At 44.7% G+C, this 22,465-nt stretch overlaps 1 protein-coding gene across 1 annotated transcript in view; it reads left to right on the top strand.

Annotated features, from left to right (window-relative positions):
* The first annotated feature begins 9,911 nt into the window (after window positions 1–9,911).
* The window catches only part of LOC120956662 (protein O-mannosyl-transferase TMTC2), a 162,083-nt gene continuing 149,529 nt past the window's right edge, over window positions 9,912–22,465 (top strand). The window contains exons 1-2 of the mRNA XM_040378329.2: window positions 9,912–10,076; window positions 18,513–19,084. Coding sequence (XP_040234263.2) covers window positions 19,062–19,084 — 23 coding nt within the window. The 5' untranslated portion in view covers window positions 9,912–10,076; window positions 18,513–19,061. The remainder of the gene's footprint in view (window positions 10,077–18,512; window positions 19,085–22,465) is intronic.

Raw genomic sequence — 22,465 nt, 5'->3', positions numbered from 1 at the left:
GAGATATAGAATTGTTCGGAAGTAGGCGTTGACATGTTCGGTTATACTGTAGAGCTGTCACTTTCGTACCCCTTGGACTGCAGCTTGGATCATTCTCAAAGTGTATGAAGATCAGGTGGTCTCATAGCCTGTTTTTATAGCAAAATTTGAACGTCACTTTTTGACAGCATGGGTGAAAACATTTCCCCAAACAAGCTTTCTGATGACTTGCATAATACACAAACAATCTTTGAATCTTCGTTATTTGCACTGAATTACCTTAAAAAGCACTCAAAATATTTGTTATTGTAAGCTAAACCAAATCTGAACTAATTAAAATCTATTTTTGGATCAAAATAATGCCGTCGATGAGGACACCAATGTGTACTACGTATGTGTTGCTAAGAACAAAGCGAACCGTTCCTATGGAAATTCATTTCACCCATTCTGTCAAAAAGAGCTTTTTTTGATTCCGAAATTAGTTGTAAATTTGTATGGGACGAGACCACCTGATATTCATACACTTTGATCATTCTCATCAGAAGGTAAACAAATGGTTTTCGTAAAAAATATGTTTGTTTTAACTAATTCATGTATTAAACAGCTTGGGGAATGATTATTAGCTACTTTGAGGACTTTTAAGAATGAAAAATTGAACCCTGCTGCACAGTGTGTAAACAAAACAAATGACAACATTACAGAATTGCTAAACATTTCAACGACTACTTCCCAACAATTCTATATCTCGCTGAAAGAGTCTATTATATGCCTGAACGAATCTACAACTCGCTGAACATGTCTATATAATCCTCGAAAACCCTTTAAAAGGGAGCAGTTTCATGACTTATGAATTCAAAGAAAGGCTTATCTTTTGAAGCTGTTCTAGTATCAGTATGGGTTCAGGATAATTTCCAGGACCTTTACTGGTGCGTCCCAGGAACGATATCGACTTAGGCTCAAATCCAGTAACGGTATGAAATTTGGAACAATTCCTCGATGGAATCGATATTGCTTCAGATTTAAGTTCAGGGTAGTTATGGAGTAAGGATCAGAACCTTTACCGATATTGGTTCGGGATAAGTTCATAGAACCAAGTAAGAAATGCGTTCAACATCACTGCCATGAACAGTATGTGTTAAACACCAGTTCCAGAAGCAATAAAGGTAGATTATAAGTTCCGGGACTAGTACAAGTTTTTGAATACTTTTAGGTCAATTAAGGGATTGCGGATTAATTTCAGAACTGGAATGGGTCTGACCAAGGATATGCAATAATTTATTTCTTCTCAACTCTACATCCTCGAAACAAATATTTTTAACACACGCAAACTTTCTTGCACACCCAATATTTCATATCGCGCAAAGTAAAGGCGAAAGCTGGCAAAGTACGGCCCGAGCAATCATCCTATTCATTGTATGATCTTTTGAGAAATATTTCGTAATTTTTTAATCCACAGTCTACCTTACAAAACGTGTAATGCTTTTGGAGGTGAAGCATTATTCTGCTGTCATTGTTAACTGCGGTTTCGTGTTAGCTGTTCCTCATCGTAACCATTTGTCCGTGGAAAAGTCAGCAGTCCATTTTAACCTTCCACTGAAATCCCACTTTCAAAAGCACACACATATAAGAATGCATGCTAATTGAAACGATTTAAATGACAGAAATAGCTTTCAGGGGAAAAAGCGAGTTTATGTCCCATCAACTCTGCAGATCTGCTTTTGAACTTCACAGAAAAATTAATTTAATTAAATGTTTTCTCTGGATTCTTTCAATTTAATTATTGCATTTAAAAGTTTAATTGGAAATGTTTTCAAAATAACATAAAACAATAGTTCGTGTTTCATTGAATATGCAAAGAATTCTTCAGGCACACCATAACACTACGCGGAAGTGATGATAATTTATCATTAAAAATAAAAGAAACCGTCCAGCAAAAATAAAATGCAAACCACCACCCAGTAGCTGGAGATGATAATTATCGTCACAAATTTACATCTACAAGATTCTTCGTCCTTTTCGCCTGCTCCTACACGACATACCTCCACGCGCTCCACGGGTACTCCACGGGACACACGTTCGGGAGATATGTTTTCGTTAATTTTACCGCTATCTTAAACCATTTAGGGATGCTGGGGCCAGTACGAAAGCACCGCAAGCGGCAACAGTACCGGGCGTTGGAAAGGGCAGCAACAACAAAAAAAACTCGAATAAATTATACAGCTCGCGCGAAAGGACAGCTAAACACACTCATCTAGAAGGAAGAAAAGCGAATGAAGAACAAAAAAACCAACACAACTAAGACTCCTAGCGAAAGCGTCTATTCTTCCTAGCGCTAAGAAATAGGGCAGCGAATGGGCTAATTATACGGACATGCTGTGCGCCGGACCGTGGCGGGCGGGTGCGTTAGGCATAAATTACACTTTTCTCGAGTACCCACCACCAAACACGCGGTGGAGTGTGCTGCCAGGGTCTTTTTTGTTTCTGTGTGTGTCTGTTTTCGTTTACTTTTTTACTATTATTTGCTGCATCTTCCGGGCAACCTGATGTCACGGTCCAATTGTGGGAGACGCGACATCTTTCGTCCTCCCGGAGTGTGCTTGATAATGGGGTTTTCCTCACCATGCCAAATGATGGGTGCGGGAAGGCGTAAAAAACAAAACTCCCTGCAACGGGGAAGCGTAGCAGTGGCAAAAGGAAGACAGAAAGTGGAAACCCCCTTTTACCGTGCGTGCGGAATGGGAAAGGAAGTCCGACGAAGCCTAGAAAGTAGGCAAAATGGGGAAAAAGGAAAGATTTCTCCCTCCTTTTTGCCCCGCGTTTCCGGTAGGCACGCACACGCGTTCTGCGTAGTGTCAGGTCGGAAAAAGGACAAGGCGGCCATATTTACCACGTCATTCCACGTCCGGGGGAGGGAAAGCGGTCGCCTGTTCGCGTGAAGGAAACCGGAAGGAACCCTTCAGAGCGGAAAACGCTCCGGGTGGGAGATGACATTTTTCATTCCCCACCCCGTACGGCATACCAGCGCTTGCACCGTTTGCTTCCGACCTGCTGAATGATGTCATTTCTCACCGCAGAGAGCTCGCGCAGCACCGTCCCACAGTGCGGCAGGGGCGTTGTAAGCGCGGCAGTGTGGTATGTTGCACTCAACCTGCCCGAGACCGAAACCCCGTGGCTGACTCCACATCAAGCGGCCGGAACGGAAGAACCGGTGCCGTCGAGGGGGGGGGGGGGGGTTTCTTCACCGTTTCCGTTGTCATCGGCGCCTTCGTAGCCGGGACGACCGGTACGATATCGTCGCCACGGCTCATTTGTTCTAATTACTTATGCACCCAGAAGGTTGTTTAATTAAACGACTAAATTATTTATCGCCCACGGAACCGATTCCCCGGGACACGGGTACTTTGGGAAATGTTTACCACCACCACCACTATCACTCACACACACATACTGGTACACACACACACACCTTCCATTTAGTACCTTTCCTCGGGTGACATAAGATTTTTGCCGCCGCAGCAATTCATCGAGTTTGTTTTGCTTTTCCAAAAGCAAATAAACAGTTGTAGCTCTTTAAATTAAGGGGGCGTAACTGTAAAAGGATGGAAACGGAGGGCGGGATGGGTGGGGTAAACATTGAGTTTCCCGCTCCAAGGGTCCCGTCCAGGGCTGATGATGATGGCGCGGCAAGCAAACAAAATGCCACCGTAAACAAACACATTTAGTCGGGGAGGTCCCAGCGGCGAACGGTTGAGCAAAAAGTGTTTGTGAATCGTGCGCAAAATCAACGTGGCGTTCAACACTGTTGCTTGATTTATGATTGCGACCGTGGACGGATTGTCCTGATGACGGGGCTATCAATACCAAGAGTGAGTGAGTAGATGTGTAAATCATGCTTCATTACCCTTTTTAGACTGTGACCACTGATGTTAAGCTCGTTGCAGTAGTAGTTATAATGTGATCTAAATTATTCAACTACAGGAGTACCCAAAAGACACATTTTTATTCTAAAGCTACACCTTTCACTTCCAATGCTTTGCTCCGACAAATGTTACATTAATATTAATCTACTCTTTGCCCGAATCGAATCGCTCACTGCAGACACCAGAAGAAGCCAAAAGTCAAACGAATTATTAATCTCGGAAAGGAAAACGAACAACCGGTCCGTCGTAAGGGGGCCCAGCAGGAAAGAACTCCACGATCATCTCCAGTAAACCACGAACAACTTCATCATCTCCGTTGTCGCACAGCAGCAGCAGCAGCAGCAGTCAGGTCTCGTTGACATTATGCGGTTTCTACGGGTACCGCTTGCTACCCGGAACGGTAGGTTGCCTGGGGCTTATCAATTAACTATTCATCGAGTGTACGCACGGAGCACGCCGTAACGATTTGGCCCTTCATGATCACCACAAAACCGGACCTGGGCACTGGAACTGGTAGTGGAACTCTCGCCCCCCCAAGGAATAGGGGCAGGTGTTTCGAAAGCGGGAAGGAGGGGTCGGATCTCGTCTCCTCTTTATCGTATCGGGATCTTGCAGCCACGCCAGATAATCTACGCCAGACGTTTGCAGTGGAAAGAAAATGGTTGAAATATTTATAAAGATAGCAAGTGTTAATTAAACAACTTTGGAAGGAGTACACGAAAAGTTGCTGTTAAATTGCGAAAGCCGAAAGCAGCCCGAAGATCAAGGGAAGCACGAGTGTTTCCATATTAATTTGTTTTGGCTTAATCTGTCGTCCCTGTGCCGAGAAAGTAGCAGCAGCAACTAACCATCGCCTAGCTCGTTGTTGAGACACTGCGTTGGGTTATTTTGCGTCGAGCTAACCCTTTTCTAACCTGCTTCTTTCCCCCACCGCAAGTCATCCCAATTTTCCGCAGGATTACAAAGTTTCGTCGGGAGTGCTCCACACGGGTCGCATGCGCTCGGCTTGGATGGTTGTTGGATGGGCTTAAAAAAGTCCGTACCCAAGTGCCAAGGTTCGGTAGCCGGAAGCTCGCTCGTAAGCTCGCTCGTACGCCGGCAGGATGTGAGATGTTATACATTTTAATGGTGCATCACTTCCCTCAGCGTGTCTTGCATGTCCTCAATCATCTTGCGTGGCTGGATGCTGCACTTGCAACCCATAAAGGAAGGCTATCCTGCCAAGCGTCCCAGCGAACGAGGGGTGTGCAAGGGCTTTGAATCGTTAACGAGGCGCTTGTGGAACGATGAACAACACACATACAAACGCATGTACAAAAGCACACATAGACGATGGAAAAGGGAGCAAGCAGGCTCATCGACACTACCAGCACTACCCGGTTGGCCCGGAGAGAAACCGTAGGACCCGTTCGCCGAAAAACCGATTCCCGGGCGCAGGGAAAGTTTTGCGTGTTTCGTTTAAGTTTGTGTCAAAGATACTTCCGGCTGGGTTGATCTGGGTGTGTAAAACTAGTTAAAATTTCATAAATCTTCAAAAAGATTGTGGTAATGAGTTTTGAAACCGATGCCGAACGTGTAAAATTGTTGCTTGCTTTATGGGTCGCTAGGAGGAAATCAAGGTAGGTGACCTCAAAGCACTTAAATATTCACCAACCGACCATCCGAACCCCAGCCACATGGGTAGTGTGTGTGCGTGTGTGTGTGTTTTGTGGGAAAGTTATACTGAAGCGGAACAACTAGTTAGCCGATTGTTCATGCGAAACATTTGCGGCAAAGGTCGGGAACGGGCCAACTGCTGTGGGCCCGGCGTGAGAAGGTGTGTTGAGTGAAGGGTCTAGCCAGGTCTCTGGCACCGAGCTGTAACATGATTTGGCAATAAAGCAGCACGGTTTGTGGCTTCAATGCTGCCTGTAACGATGGTAAATGTATTATTTTTCCTTTTGATCGAAAGAGATCAACCAAGAGCTACGCAAAGTTAGCCATTTTCCTCTCACCCGAATTGATTGACAGTGGAAAGACAAGCTCCAAATGTTTGTTAAGGCAGGAACAGTTAAAAATTAAGCATTTTATGTTTATCTCTTGTACATATCTGTAAACACAGAACTAAAATACGCAACATTGGAAGACTTTCTGAAAAAAAACATAAATCACATAATTGCGAATATAAAAGTGTTTCACATGAAAAATATTTGTTATTTATTTTATTATGACAAAAATTCCCTTACAAATCAATGTAAAACAGTTTGAATATGGTGATAAAATAAGATAATCTGTGGATTTAAGCAAAATTTGAGTAAGAAAACATTTTCTAATGTGTATCCGATGAAACACAACTTGATGAACACGGGGATCATGTTTTCAGATGTGCCCTGTTCCAGTGTACATTCATTTTTTGCGGCTTTATTAATTCTCCCTGAACATAAAAATTATAAAGAGTTGTCTGCCCTATTTTTATAAAATTTTAACAAGAACAACGATTCCTACAGGCAGCGTACATCCTTTCCCATTATCCATAAGGAGTGTTCTACGGCAGGGAAAACGCGAGTTTCTATAACACATTTTCCTGTTAATTATCCAGCCCGGCTAAAAAGGGCTCGCGTTACTAACGGTAAGCACACCTGTACGCCCCCGGCTCTAATTTGCCCGTACATGTGTAATAAAAATGCACACCCGTACTGAAATTATGATCGTGTAACATACACACACAAAAAAATCCTAAACCGTGTATTCCATGGATCAGAACCCGCTAACACTGGCCAAAAGGAATGTTCACTACTGATGCGGCGGTAAGCAAACACCAACCAAGGAGAGAGAGAGAGAGAGAAAGAGGCTGAAAAGACTTTCACAAACGCGCAGGAATGTATGTACATAATAAAAATAATGGATGTCGGAAGAAAAACACACCAGACCAGATCCGAACACGATCCCATGCAGGTGGGCAAGAGAATGATAGCAGGAGGATGAACGAAAAGGGGGTTAAAAAATCAAAATTTTAATTTGCTACGGGTTTGAAATTACACACCCTCGGATCGCTACCACGAGAATAAAGCCTTTCGATTCTAGGTTGTTACCCCTTCTTTCGCGGGCGGGAAAGGGCTGAAACTGGGCATAAGGGTAAGGTATTCCATTCCTTCATTTGCTGCCTCCCATTTCAACCCAAAGCCGTGCCGAAAACGCAGTGCTAATGATGCCAGTGAAAATGAGCTCCGTTTGTAGTATTTTGCTGACCCTACACACTGTCGGGTGTGCAGGTAGTCGCCGTTTTTCCTCACTCACTCAAACATATACTCACACACACACACACACACTCGCGCAGAACAGAAAAGGACCATGTAACCCGTTAATCTCGCCTCGACTCGTAGTGATACGGTTTTTAGCGATGTTGGCATTAGTATTATTTCACTTCATTCTGGTTTTAAAACACATTTAAGGAGGAAAAAATATATTTTTAAATCCATTAAAGTCAATATCAAGAAAAGTAAACCAAAACTCTACCGTAGACGGGTAAAATAATCCAGCGTTATATTATTTTAAAAAATACACCGGAAACCCCAGCTTCAATGCACTACCGAATATTCCCGTAAACGAGAAAGGCACGGTTAGTTTTCGCGCATTGCTCACTCCACCGTGTTACCATTTCCTTTGCCGAAACGCCTCGTATGAAATCTCATTTCCTGTTTGGCCACCGTCCACTTTATCCCGTTCAGCAAGCAATGGTTTTGTGAGTTATACATACATACAATTTTTTGCTTGTGCGAGGCAGCATACACTTTTCAACCATTTGAATCTCGCAAGGTGCAGCAACCGGCCGCTCGACCGACGTGCATCGAAATTTCATGCTGAATTTATAAAGCAATTAAATGGAATGTGTGGTGATTAAAGGAATCGCTCTTTCATCAGCCAGCCGGTTGTTCTTGCCTTCCTTCCAAACGGCCAGCGGAGAGTTTCTTCACTCAAACTATCGAGCTGGTGCTTCTGCTGCTGCTGCTCCTGTTCGTCGTGTTCATTTTTCTTTTTGCAAACCCTTTTCCCTGTTTTTTCGCTTAATTCCTTTTCCGCCGCTAATGCTGAGCCGCAGCTCGCTGATGTCGACGAACTACGACGGTAAACGGATTTGAGAGTAGTATAGTTTTTTCCTTCTTTCTTTTTGCACTCCCACTCTGCCTTTTTCGCGTCACACTGCACTCGAGTTTTATTCGTGCACTCCTGGTTGGTCGGCAGGGGTGGAGAAGTCGTTTTAATTAAATTAAACCGATGGGCAAACGATAGGTGCAATTTCAGGCCTTGTTAGCTGTCTAGCAGCGCTTGGCAGCGATGCATGGAAGTGGGTGTGAAATTTACAAAACGTTTCGCAATGCTGCCTAGTGAAACGATTGTTTCTGCTGGGTTGAGGGGGAATTACATTTTTACAAGTATGCTATACATTGCAAATTGCAAACATCATGCCAAACATGGTATTGTTTACAGTAGGTGTTTATGATTGAACAATATATGTCTGTTAGGTTTTTTTCGATCGTTTTATTCAAAGGAATTCAATGTATTCAACTTTGTGGAAAGTGTTGCCTATCTAGAAATGCGTTTTAAAACCGACCGACCGGCAGGAGCTTAATTTCACAAAATTTGACTTAATAACTAAAACTTAAATTTCAAATAATGAAACATGCCGAATGTTATTGGACACGCATTTTGTCCAGATGATATTTTTTTGTTTATTTAACAAAATCGGGTATAGGACTTCTAACAAAACGTTTATTTAAAATACAATTGATTTGTGTCTTCAATGTATCATACAAGAAAACAATCAATTCGGATGTTAAATAATTCAATCTTAAACAAAGTCCAACGTTTAAAAGATTCCGTTAAAACCATTTGATTCAAATGCTCCACTTGTCGACGAACGGAATGGGGAGCCAAATCCATGCCAGCATCCTCGAAGCATCCTCTAGCGGGAAACGATCGTACTAACTCCCAGCAACACGAGCCACCACAATTTCTCAGTTAATTTTCTCTTCGCCCCAAAGCGGCACCCATACAAAGCCGGTGCCGGTCGGGTGTGGTGTGATGGAGCAACTCGTGGAAAATCTTGTCACCAGCGTGAGAAAAATCTTCCACCTTCGGTCTCAACAGGAGCAACACACCACCAATGGCACCCTTTTCTGGCTGAATGGTTGGTTTTGTTCGTTGGATTGTGACTACAGGAGATAGCTGAATGAGAGGAACTGCTCCGAATTGTAACTGTTCAAGAGCAATGTTTCGATGTTGTCGAATTAAATTGTGTGGCTTTACCATTAAACCCGCACGAGATGCAATGAGAGTATGTCTCGTTCGGAAGGAAAATAAGAGAGCGAAAAAACGGGAGAGCAGACAACAGGAAAGCGAGCGAGAGAGAATGGTGGCACGGGATGACAAAACAATGACCATGATAAGAGGTCTGTTGCAATAATCAACATTTGCCACCTCCACACTCTGCAGCTCAGTTGTCACCCAACCCACTGCAGCAGCGTGAGAAACCCGACAGAAATTCACCACACGGTACGATATTCACCACCGAGAGAGCAAAATACACAATGCAAACTGAGAAAATGTACTTCGGCCGCGGCCGGTGAAAGCGACCAGCATGAAAATCCGTCCAAGGAAAACCGCTTCGTTCGCGTTGGTTCGCGTTCACGTGTCACACACAAAATAGACGCGCCTGCGCCCCGAAAAACTCGTGAGTGGTTTTTCGAACTTCGAAACGTCACTCACTCTCCCGCCCTTCGCTCGTTCGCTCTTTCGATTCGATTGTTTCGCGATTCTTTCATAATCCCAATAACATCAACCCAGTCTCAGCTGGCATTACTGAATGAGGATATTAGGGTGAGAATCCACGCCGACACACGGTCGTGAGAACGGGAGCGTGCAGAAAAAATGAGCACTCACCACGTCCATGAGTGCCGCCACTCGCGGCTCCGTTGTTGAATGTAGCATTTAAAGCAAACGTTCGGCCGCCCGTTCGGATTTAGTTTCGACCGAATCCTTACGCCGAAAGGAGGAGGGTTTTTCTATGCGCGTCGCGCGTTAAAAAATAGTGCGTAGGGCTGTTTTCCAACCAGCCAAAAAGGAAACCAAAGCTGCTTCCTATTTATCCTGCTTCCGTGTACTCCGAAAAAACAAAAAAAAAAGAGATAAACTGTGAAGGTGCGTTATTTGAGGGAACAAAATGTTTGTCACGCGTGTGTTTCCAACCCACGGGTCGATTTTGGAGGTGAAATGAAAGAAACTGCGACGAGCGATGCATAAACATTCCAATAGTCTTTGTTTATGCTGAAACGACCACTTTCGCACAGTCAATGTGCGTCATCGTACTAAAAAAGGTGAACATTAAACCATTAGCCATGTTGACACGAAAACGAAAGCGTGCGCTTAGGGAGTTTACATTAAAGTCAGTGAAAGATGGGAACGAACGGTCGGTTTACTTTTGGATGCATCTGGTTGAGGAAATCGTGTGTTCCATGCACTTCAATTTCGATGAAAAACACGATCCATTTGCAATGCATTTTATCCACCCATTTCCCTGTTAGAGTCCATCCTGTCCATCATGTTGCCACCGAACCGGCCATCACCCAAACCGGAAGGAAGTTGCATATCGAAAAGCAAAAGAAAGGGGGGAAAAACACTTTACCACGGCCAAACACCGACCTCGCAGCAGCTGTTGTGAAAACACATTTTCTTCGCATTTTCTTGCAAATTTCCGCTTTCTCCAATCGCGAACCCCGAACCATTAAACTTTCTTGCCACGCTCCGCTCCAGTCAGCTGTGTGGCAGCTGTGTGGCAGCTGTGTGGGGCGAAAGTGAAGGGAAATTCCCTTATGATACTTCCATGCTCCCTTTAAACGAGTGCAAGGGAAAGAACAAAAAGCAAAAAAAAGAAAGGAAGAGCGTACCAAGTTGTCGCAAACTGCCTGCGGAAAAAAGGCGTGCTGGTCACATGGCTTCAAAAGAGGGCAACACAAAAAAAAAATCCCCCCAAAGACCGTCACCAAAGAGCGCCACCAAAAAGGAAGCGCGTACTTTGCGCGAGCACAAGCACTATATTGGCTAAGAAGCAACATGCGAAATGAATCCTGCCCACTTTTAGTAACCCCCCCCACTCTGCCACACCGCGAGTGGCACGGGGCAGCGGCTGCGATGGAAAGCGGGATGGAGCGAACATCTTGCTTTTCCATTAAAGTGATTGCAGTTTTTCCGGAATGGATGGTCCGTACTGCGGCACCATCAGGATGGTGGTGTAAGTTCGTGCCCATACCATTCTACGACCTGCCGACCGCCCGTCCATTCCAGGCCCTAGCAAGGGCGAGGGCGAGATGACACTTTTCCAACACCCGCACCCCCCCTCCACAACCACTCACTCTGTGTTACTTCCACCGATTTATTTTCTTGAAATTGTAAGATTTATGTGCTGCTTCAACAATTTTGCCCCAGCACGGCGGCGTTCTGTCATGCCCAGGCTCTCCCTCCGCCCTCCTTCGTTCACCCCCCCGGAGGGAGGGAGTTTCCGGGGCCCCCGAAATTATCGGTGCCCCGATGTGAACCTTTCGAGGGACGGGGGAGGAAGTGAGAAGTCAGCGGAGATGGGAAACGCTCTAGGCAGCTGTTTTATCGAAATTGAAAATTAATTAATTTCCCAAGTTGCATCGTTACTCTGGGGCCGGCTTGTCGGTGGTGGGTCGGTCGGTGTTGAGCGCCTTGGCCGGGTTGGGAGCACGATTTGAAGGCGTTGGGCAAGGTTAGGGAGAGCATGACCCAATCTGAACCGAGCACATACAGCACACAGCACCGGGTACGGGCGGGCATTCGCCGGCATGTTGGGCGAATTGCTTAAGAAATGGCGATGGGGAAAGAATATTCTTCCGCTCTTTATTTCCTTTCCTTGCTAAGTAATGGAATGGATGTTTTAAGTTCGTTTGGTGTGTCCTTTGGAAGAAGCAAACCGGGGGAAGCCTGGCAGCTCGAATTGCACAAATTCGTTTCCGTTTTTTTGTGATGTGGCCCTGTGACACACCAAAGCAAAACGAGCGAAGGTTTCGCAAGCAATTCTTTCATTTCCTCTTCTTAAATTTCTACTCACCCTCAAGGTCTTTGGCAGACCCGGTCCAAGCACGGTGTAAGCGAATGTCGATAGAAATCGTTTTAAGGTTCCTCCTTGTTCTATACAAGCAGTGAGAGCTACAAAGAAAAAAACGCCATAAAGAGTAATAGTAGCAGTGTTTAATTGGCGCTGAAACGATTGGTTTCAGCTGATCCACGTCTTGAGAAGATTTCATCCCACCCTGTTTCGCTCTGCTCGCTAATAACACACACGCTTTTGCCGCATGTTCTGTATCGTAACCTTTACTTCAAACGACCACGCTGTAGTGCCCTCTCCTACCCTGGTGCTGTCCCTTTACGTTCTTTCCCTTTAGAAAGAAGGCATTCCTTCGCAGCGAGTGCACGTTCTCGTACAGGGAATCTCGTTCCTTAAGGGCTCTTGTTTCACGAAACGAACGTACCTCGTGTCTGTGTGTGTGTGTGTAGATCGCAGTGTTGCTGGTGCAAAGTGAAGGCTTGCGAAAGTGGATAAATGTCTGCAAACAGTGCACCCCCGAAGAAGCGTATCTCCGTGAATTTGTGAATGCGTGTGTGTGTGCGCTAAGAGAGAGAGGGAGAGAGAGAAAACCAGAGCGCAGAGGAAAGTGTTGTGCAAAGTGTTGTTTATCAGCCGGGATGAAATGAACGTTTTTGCGTTCCAGTGCCGGTATACATTTTCCTCCTAATTGGTTATGCTCGTCCGTCCGTCCGTCCGTCGTTGGCTGCGGAGAACTACCGCTGCGGTGGTGGAGTAGTGTGGATGAAATGCTTTCCAGTGAAGTCTGTAGTGAAGCAGCATCTTGAAGACGCTGGGAAGAACCTCTTATAAACTGGCTGGATTTGTTTATAATGTTTTGCTTGCGTTTGCTGCCATACCTTGCTCCCCTTGCTATGCAATAGTCAGATTGAATTAAATTCTGTGATGAGATGAGATGAGTTGCTGTGGCAGTGAATTTATAATGCAAACTAATGAGCGCGGACACTGATGAATTATGAAGTTTTATGAAGAGCTAAGAGCTGGTTAATAATGGCTGGCTTTTAGCATCGTCGTGCTCGTGCGCTCTTTGAAGTGATTTTTTGCCTTTAAAAACCAAGCATAAAAAATGGCTTTAAAATCAATGTTTTCTTGTACATATCCTGCAGATATTGCTTGATTTTCTTGAAGAAACAAAATAGCAACAAACTTTTCACATTAAAAAAAACTACACCCATGCATTGCTTTAAACGATAACGAGCAAACCCGCCAGAAAGTATAACAAGATATCACTTTAAAACTTGCCCCAATCCCGCCCATCGCAACAGGATCTGATAGAATAAAAACAAACTTAAAACTGCTTCGTACACAGGCCTACGCGCCACGCCACGCCGGTCTTTGTTTCGCAATAAAGCAGCCATACCCCAGCCGAAAGGTGTGCATCACCACATCCTGCTTCTGCCAAAGTTGTTGCAGAAAGCAGGTTGCTTTGAACGAAAGTTTCACTCCCACACACACGCACGCACACGCAAACTCACAAATGCAAACACATGCCAACACCGGCATCACAAAAGCGGCACCACATTTTATATTGGTTTCGAGCAAATAATGGCAAAGGCTGGAGGTTTTTTTTTGTGTTTGTGGGCTGTTGTTGCTTCAACTCCCACCGACGACGGTGGCGGTGCTCGTCGAAACGAAAGCTCGCCGGAAACAAAGGGACACCCCGAAAACCCGCACGAGCAAATAATATGGAAATGGGCTGTGGATGGGTAATATGTATCCATGTGCTTGTTCTTCTCCTCATTGTCATTGTCGTCGTTGGCGTCGTTTCTCTTACCCGCATAAACCGGAATCGGTGTTTATATGTGTGTTTTATGGTTTGTTTCGGAAGGGCGACAGAAACAAAAACGCTTCCCAAGACAGACACTCCGGCCCCTTTGCGCCGTCCTGCTTGCGATCTGCCAATTTGAGTAAGTTGCTGCTTCTCTCGCCTTGCCCTGCCCGTTCTCGTCCAACAAAGGCAAATCAGTTGCAATTTTCAAACTTTCCCAATTGAGAGATAAATTTATAAGGCTTCACCCAAACACACACACACAAACGCAAAAGCCCAAAGCACATAAAACGTAAACTTTTTCGCCTACTTTATTCTATTTCACTTTTTGGGCGCTGCTTTTCGAAACGACGAACTGAAATGGCAGTTGAATTGCTGTTTTTTTGCGTTTTTCTTTCTCCCTTTGATTGGTGTGCGTGTGAATGGTTTTAGGGAAATTTTTGCACACAGCAACACAGCGGAAAACAATGACAATTTGAGGAGCAGCGCCTCAGAAAGGCGCACACGCGCCCAATTGCTGGCGATTGGATGGAGGAAAATTATGTCGCACTGTGCAACACTGTGTGCCTCAGCGACAAACACTACACGCTTTTGTGCCGAATGTGCAGAGATTTTCGCGGTTTGATGAGCTGTCTCGTTTTTGCTTTGCGCGCGTCTGTTTGTGTCTCATTTTCCGTACACTTTCACTGCGAGTGCGTGCTGATTTTTGCTTGCAAATCTTTTCCATCGCCAGTGAAATTGCCGGGTCCGTGTAGTGCCTTTTGCTGACATGAATTTTGTGCGCAAAACACTCTGTCTCGGGAAGAGAGATTTTGTTTTTTGTTCGCTTACTTATTGGGCTATTTGAATCTTGAAATCATTTCTTCCTTCACGTTTATTCCGCGAGCACAAGCACACTCACAAAAAATCACTCCACGGTGAAAGATGGCGACAGAGAAGCGAAAGCCGCATTTTCTCTGCATCGAGGCAGGCGACGGCAAGTTCACCCCACTGCCTTGTTTTAGTGCGCACCAAGGATTTAAGGCCGTGAATGATACCTATTTCTTTGCGCGTATTATGCGTCGGGTAGGCACAAGACGTTGCCTTCGCAGGCTGTATTACTATTTACACTGAGCTTAGAGCAAGCTGTGGGTAAGTTAAAGGCAACGTGCGCTTTTGGGGGCTCTAACTAGACTTTCGCCTCTGAACAGCAGTGTTTGTGAGTGTGTGTGTGTGTGTGTGTAGGTTTAGTGCTGGAATCGCACGAAGGATGCTAAGATTTTATGACGATATAAATTTCCGCCCAAATCGGCCCAGTCTAGCGTTTCTGTGCATTTCTCAATGGTGGTGCTGTACATCGTACGAAATTGGTTGGATTAGCTTCGCGACAGTGTCCCATTAGGGGACATCCTGGTTTTGATTTCGTTCGCTACCGTTGCGATGTGATGTGAGGCTCTGCTGTGGTTGGTTTTTTTGAGGAGACTGTCTAAAGGTCTGTCTTTAAAAGGTTGCAGCAAGCAATGCAAGTAGAAAACCCCGTCTCTGTTAGCTCGATTAGGATATTTTTTATATAAAGTGTGTTTTTATAAAATGCTTTTGGAAGGTGCGTTAAATGGTCAAAAAAATTGAGCTACGGAAATCAACACGCAAAAATGTTAAAAATTGATCTCTTTTTTCTCTTACGAAGAGAGCTTTTACCACAAAACCTTGCACCATTCCAATTTACTCAAAAATCGCATCATTTTCTCAAGAAACTCCCAAATTATTCTATAAAAAAAAGACACAGCACCGTTGAAAATATTCACATTTTCTCTAAATTGCTTCATCAACCTTCACGCTTCAGTGCGGAATATTGATAAACTCGAGAAAACCGACAGCCCACGACAGACACAAAACTATCGGCACACTATACATTCGCGCTCCCTTGCTCAGATCGAGCTCAGCCCAACAGTTGGTGTACGATTGAGCGAATCCAATCTATTTGGAAGCATCCGGTTTTGACACAAAAGCACAGCAAAAATAATAGGAAAAGGAAAAACACAACCTTCACCAAATAAAACTGATGGTGGATTGTACTTCCCAGCTGCTGGAGTTTGCTCACCCGGAGGAAAGGACTATCGTCTTTGGTGAAAAAAGAAATTTGCCACACTCCTACCAATTCTCCTGCTTCTGGAAGTCATCCACATCCGAGACGATCGCTTTTCTTTTCGGGGAAAAAAAAAAACACACACACACACACACACTCATAAACATGGAACAAACGGAAACAGAAAAGCGCAATATCCTTCATTTATTGTGCTACACTTCTCTCTCGCTTGCAACTTTTGTTTTAGATATGCTTTTTTCCTTCTTTCCCTTCTTTGTTGGTGTCATTCTGTTGTGTTCTGCACAGCGTTCCTCTTGCACAAAACCCCGCTCCAGAGCCAGGGGCAAACCTCATTGAAGATGGACACGTTTCACACATTTGACGTGAAGCACGTGGCATAGCCATTCTGGTGCGCTGCAAAATGGCAGTCGAAAAGTTTTTCGCCTGCCCGTGTTTTGCCTGCCTTTTCCATGTCGTGCCTAGGAAGGTTTGTTCACGCTTCCTTAGCAGTGGGTGCAAAACTGGCGGCGAGCTACAAATGACCATAAGGGACACACACAGAGCAACGGAAAAAGAAGTAGCAAATCACACAGAGCCTTTTGAGGTGAATGTTAGAAAGGAAAGATGAAAATAACAATACAGCTGGCGTGCTTGGTGCTATTTCTAGCCCAGCGCGACGATCTTTGTCTCGTGGGATGTTTGAGAGGAAGAATTTGTCCCTCCAATGAGTCTCTCATTACGTGATATTATATCGTTTCGCTACAAGCAGCAACAACAGTTGCCGCGTCGAGGACGCGTTGCCTTTGTGTGCTATTCTTAGTACTACCAATTCAATCTCCTCTAAGCAGCATTTTTCTTTTCTTCTTTCCTTTCCAGATCACATCCACTAGTGAGCTTTTAGTCTCGGCAGTTCTTTCATGCACCTTCAAACGCAACGCATTCGATGAAAAGTCTCATCAAAGACTTTTCCATCGCTCGAACGCCGTCCGAAGAAAAAAAAGGAAGGCCAAGGGACACCAAACAAAGCTTTAAAGATCGCCCCGGAAGAAAGTGGGAAGAAACAAACAAACAGACAAAAAAAAACATAAACCTCAACCCGGAGCAGGAAAAAGTTCCCGCATTCCAAGAAAACTATACTGAACTTAAGCTCCGCAGTTCACTGTTCCCAGATCCCGGAAGGCTGGCAGAAAGGGTCGTCGTCAATTGTCGGGTGGTTTAGCAAAGAAAAACAGCAATCTGCGAAGCGAAATCCACACCAGAAACTGTGTTTTTTGTGGTTGTTGTTGTTGCTGCGTAGAGTTTCTTCGGAGATTCCACCATTGCGTTATTTGTTCGCCCAAAGAAGTCACTTCTTTTTTGACGGCGTTCCGGTCCGTTTGGGGTATCGAACAGTTCCGAAGTTCGTTAAGGGGGGAAAGAAACAGTCTCGCTTTGCGTGCAGAAGAAGGAAAACACACAAAACCCATTTCAATGATCTGACTTCCCAAGAAGTGGCAAATGCGCGAAACGTTCGAAACGGACCTGTTTTTGGTAGCATCATCTTCGGAGGAAGCAATGAAAAAAGGGAAGAAAAAGAAAGGCACAACAAAGAAGGTCTAGAAATGCTTAGTTCCGAGTGTCAGAATTTTGGAGAGAGAAAAAAAACCCCGACGGGACGAAACTCGACACCCTGACAAGGGCAGCAGTTTAGTTTAGTCGCGAGGGCAACTAATCCACCAGCTTTGTCTCCAGCTGTGGGGTAAGAGACAGAAAAGGCAACACAAGACTAACACCAACTTTGTTGTGCTGCTGCGGTGGTTTCGCGGTTTTTGCCGCGAAGGAGCAGAAGCGGCAGGACTGGCTCACCCAGCACGCACATAGTGTAATGCGCTCGTGGAAAATACTTCACCAGCGGGAAGCCAAAAACTTAAGTCTGGTGGAGACATGCCGGTTAGAGGGAAGTCCCGGTGGCGTGTACGTACGCCACCTGCCAGAGACGTTCCACCCGTAGTGAGCTGGAGGAATAAAACTGACAACTTAGACCAGCACAGGTTGCGTGTAAAGGTTGAGCTGAGAGGATCTTTCCCAGACGTGCGGTTGCCTGAGCCACTCCAAGTCAGCTTCCGACGAACGACGACCGACGAAAGCCAAGTTACCAAGTTGAATTTACATAAATAGTTCTAGTTGCGTGTTTCGCTCAGGTAGCGTTTGCTTCCGTTGTGCCGTTTTCGAAAATGAATAATTTTATAACAAAAAAGAGGTTAAAGACGAAACATTTTCCGGTGGCGAAAGTTTGCGATTAAGTGATTGTGTACAGCTGCTAAGTTTTGGCCTCGCAAAGTATGGAAACGGATTTTTCGAGGCGCAGTGGACAGTGACAGATGTGCAAGATTGAGCGGCACTCTTTTACGGCAAAATGCACAAGTGTTTTCACATTTCAGAACGAAAAGAAAACGGAACTAGAATGAACCATTCTTTACTCACAGCGGTTTTCTAAAGAAAGTGAGCAAGGCCACGAATGAAATTGAATGAAACCAACTTCTTGCCTTATCCAGTTTGTTGCTATTTGCGGCTCTGCACACCAAACTGCATAAAATATGCCATTTTTATTCTATCTTTTCCCTTTTTTCTCCCATCTTTTTCCTTCAATTTGATTAGGTTGATTCGTGGAAGTTAAAGAAATTGTGAAGCAAGCAAAAAAGAAGGCAGCAAACGAGTCGTGTTTGAATAATCCGGGAAAAAGGTTGCCCGAGCGCCCACACACATACACGCCCGCGGTGCGAAAAGTGCTACTTTAGTGTGAAAATAAAGAATACGAATCAAGTCGCAGTGTGGAATAAATACGCGCAGCTTCAAGAAAAGGAAAAGAAAGTTACAAAAGCGCCCGCACACAAAAAAAAGTTAAAAGAAAGTCGAAAGTCAAGTGGAGTTGTTAAAAGTTAAAATATATTCTTGCTGCTGCGCGAATTCTGCGAAGTAACCAAGGGTGCGTGGTGCGTACCGGTTCGTAGGCCAGTGTTATCTGTTTGAGTACGAGTGTGTGTGTGGGTGCGTGTGTGTGTGCGAGAGAGAAAGTGTATGCCTGTGTCAGTGTGTACGCGCCCATAAGCGGCCATGTGAACCGACCGTGAACCGTAATATGATTTTTCCAGCAACCGTCAACCAGAGCGGCGCAACGGCAAGTTTAGCAACGGTTTAGCGGGAACGATGGTACAGCGCAACAAGTCAAGGTAGGTTACACTGGCAATGGTATGTGAAAACATTGCCCACAAATCGAAACTTTTTGGCCAACCTTTGGAGGGGGAGAGAGTGTAGCATGGAAACATGGGCCACAGCAGCTCGTGAAATCAATTTTCTACGCACATTTCATACCATTTCATGTGCAGTCGGGTACGCCTGAGTAGCTGCTGCCCTCAATTGAGGGTTGGAAATAATTTGCTAATGCTACCACAGCACGGGGGAGTTTTGGAACGGAAATGGAAAGAGAAAAATGTAACTACATGAAAGCGCATTTGGGAAATGGACAACTTGTACCGAACCGAACAACAATCTGGCTAGCGTTGTAATGCGCCATCTTAAATGTCTCCCCTAGGGTTCAATAATTTACAACACAAATTGCAGCGTTTCAGTGCACAAGTCGAGTTGTAATGCCATAAAATCGATTGGGAACAATACGCTCGCTCAAACAGTCATCAAGTCACTTCATTCAAGTTCATTATCAGCGAACATTGTGTGTGTGATCTCACGCATGCTCATCGATTTCAATTATAATTGCATTATTACACCGCAAGTGCATGGCAATGGGCGGTTGAGCTGTGTTTAAGTATTGATGGTAGTGTAAGAAGATCACTTTAAAGTAAATTGGCTTTCGCAGTGCATGGGTTGGAAGTGGAATGCTACAGTTTGGGATTAATTTCTCTAAGCTATGCTCAGCAATCGGTTGATGCTATTGATTACGTATTTGGTTTATTTCAATGAACATCTTATTCTTGTTACAGAATAATTTGAATATTTTGAAACTGTAACTAAAAGTCGATAAAAATCCTGAATTGATATTATGTTGCTTTTAGGACCAAATTTATGTCCCAACTTATAAGAAGACTTGCATTTTCAAATGTCATATTAAAACAGTTTGTTTTGAAACTAGTCAAACCATCGAGCCATCAGTTCAATTTTTTATTTAGACGCCAAGAAGTTGGAAGTTATCAAAAAATAGAATAATAGAAATAAGAGCAGATTTATAACAATTCTTTATAAATAATTTTGACCTCGCATTAGTGAGAGAATGTGATGTTGAAGGAAACGTGAACCTCCATTAAATCTCATCCAAACTAAGCTTGCTCTAATCCTCTCCCTTCATAATTGCTAAACTGCTGTCCATTGGCTTCCGTGCACTGCCTTACCTGGCCCGTTGGGGATAATGACCTTACCCCTTACCCCTTTTACCCGTGGTGCTGGGTTTCGCTTTTATTAAAAAGCATTAGCGTTAATCTTTAATTAAAACTTTCGTCTACACTTTTCTACCGGCAAGCAAACGATCCTCTATCCCTCTTTATCGTGCAAGTTGGCACCTTGTTTTCGTTGCAATCTTTACCTGCAGCCCTAGTTGCGGCTTGTACGGGTAAAACACGGAGCGAAGAAAAAGCTCCATCTCCTTTGCTGCCGGTATAGTTAGAAGGGCAAAGCCGAGCTTATTCAAAGGTACGAGTAACCAGTGCACCGGCTTGTGCCTCGGATCGATGCCGTGAAATAATTATAAAACTAATTTCCTTCCCGTTGTCTACCAAACCCCGGAGCTTGGAGCTTTCTTTCTCGAGCCAATATGTACGGTGGTGGAGATACGTTTTGAAAATTTCACGAGTTTCGATGCTACCTTAAAAGCGAGAGTATAAGCGACCTTTCTTTTGCCTTTCCCCGCTCATCCAAACTGCATCGAGCTTTGGTAAAAGACAAGCGTTTACCCGTAACTACAAGATGCAATGAACTCAGCTGTGGTATAATTTCCGCAACCAAGGCTGCTGCTGAACAAACGAAGAAAGGACTTCGGGTCTCTCCGGCATATTTATACTCGGTCAGGGCCAGTCGGTTCCAGCGGCAGAGAGTTCCCCGCAGAACGCCTAACACCACACCGGAGCAGCGTGGAATTGCCTGTGTTGACCAAAATGCTGGCAAAAGAGCGAGAGACGCTGATAATTTATATTCATAGGCAAGCATTAAAACACCATTAAGATAATAAATTACATTTGATTAAATCTGCATAACGCTGGCATGTAAAAATTGTTGTAAAACTTACGGTCACCGGAGTGGTCGGACACACCCGGTAGAATGCAAGGAGAGAGTGGCACATAGGCCAGGAAGTGCGGTAAGTGTGTTGTCCAGTCTGGGATGAAATTATTTTCCATTTTTTTAATTAGATAATACAGGAAAGGATTGCGGGTGTGAGAGAATGTAAACGAAAGGCATCTTAGGCACTGGTTTGGAGGTTTTGGTATACTTTGACCCGTTCTGTACCCATTAAACTGCTGGCCGTTGTTAACGTAGCCTCTGCAGGGAAGCTTTCGCAGCTCGTTCATCCTTTGCTTCCTTTTCCCCTGTTTTACGGGTTTTTTGTAGAAGAACCCCAGCACAAGGGTGAAAGTGATTATGAGCAGCACGTAAAACCCATCCGACGACGCTTCCACTAACCGGACATGGGTCCGAGCGAGAAGCGAGGCAAAATTATTAAAATAGTAAAGACGATGATGATGATGGAGATGGTACACGTTCGCACGACGATGGTCCTGGTAGCGTACAAGGTTTCCTTACCGCCGGAGATCCATTAGCTACCGAACAATGAAGAAACCTAACGGCGGCAGCAGCAGCAGCAGCATCATGAGCAGCATCGTCATGCCGTGCCATCGCCGAACACCGTGGTATGAGTATGAGCAGTGTTGTTCCACAGCCTCCGAAAAGGCTCATCTCGTCGTAAAAACGTATCTCACTAGCCACGTAAGTGATGATGATGAAACGGTGCTCCCTGCCGTACGAGGTACGGAATTTTAAAGCCAAAAACCCCGGGAAATCCCTCAACGGAGCAGCGGAGGCAGCTTTGGAATTAAGTGTGAGTGTGTATGTGTGTGCCCTTTGGGGAGCTCTCGTCAATGTCATTGCCTTTTCCTGAGCGAACCTTGCTGTGCTGTGATGCAAAGGTTGACGACAATGAGGACGCTAGCTATGCTTATATGCATCCAGCGTCAGGAAAGCGCTTTTCCCCGTCTACCAGCGCGGCACACCAAACTCGTTATGAAGCTAGCACATGGTTACTGGTTGGATGGTAGTTGATTGTCCGAGTTTTGTGTTGCGCTTTTTTTTCATCTGTTTTGCTGCTTACATGTAAGGCTGCTGCAAGGGTTGAAGGGGATGGAGTGATTTACAGCGAGAGAAACTAATTAAAGCTTGGGTGAAAATTCTATTAAAGCGGCCTGTATTAACTGCTTTGAACGAAATTAACATGCCACCAGATAGGGAATGGGTTAGAAAAGTGGTGTTGAAATAAGGATACATAAGGTTAGCAAACACCTGTACCGTTGGTCATTACGTGAAGGTTATACTGAGCCATTGATCTCGAGGCA

The sequence above is a fragment of the Anopheles coluzzii genome, chromosome 3, assembly GCF_943734685.1.
Source record: "Anopheles coluzzii chromosome 3, AcolN3, whole genome shotgun sequence".
Taxonomy (NCBI): domain Eukaryota; kingdom Metazoa; phylum Arthropoda; class Insecta; order Diptera; family Culicidae; genus Anopheles; species Anopheles coluzzii.
The sequence above is the reverse complement of the archived record's forward strand: the minus strand, read 5'-3'. Positions and strand labels throughout refer to the sequence as shown.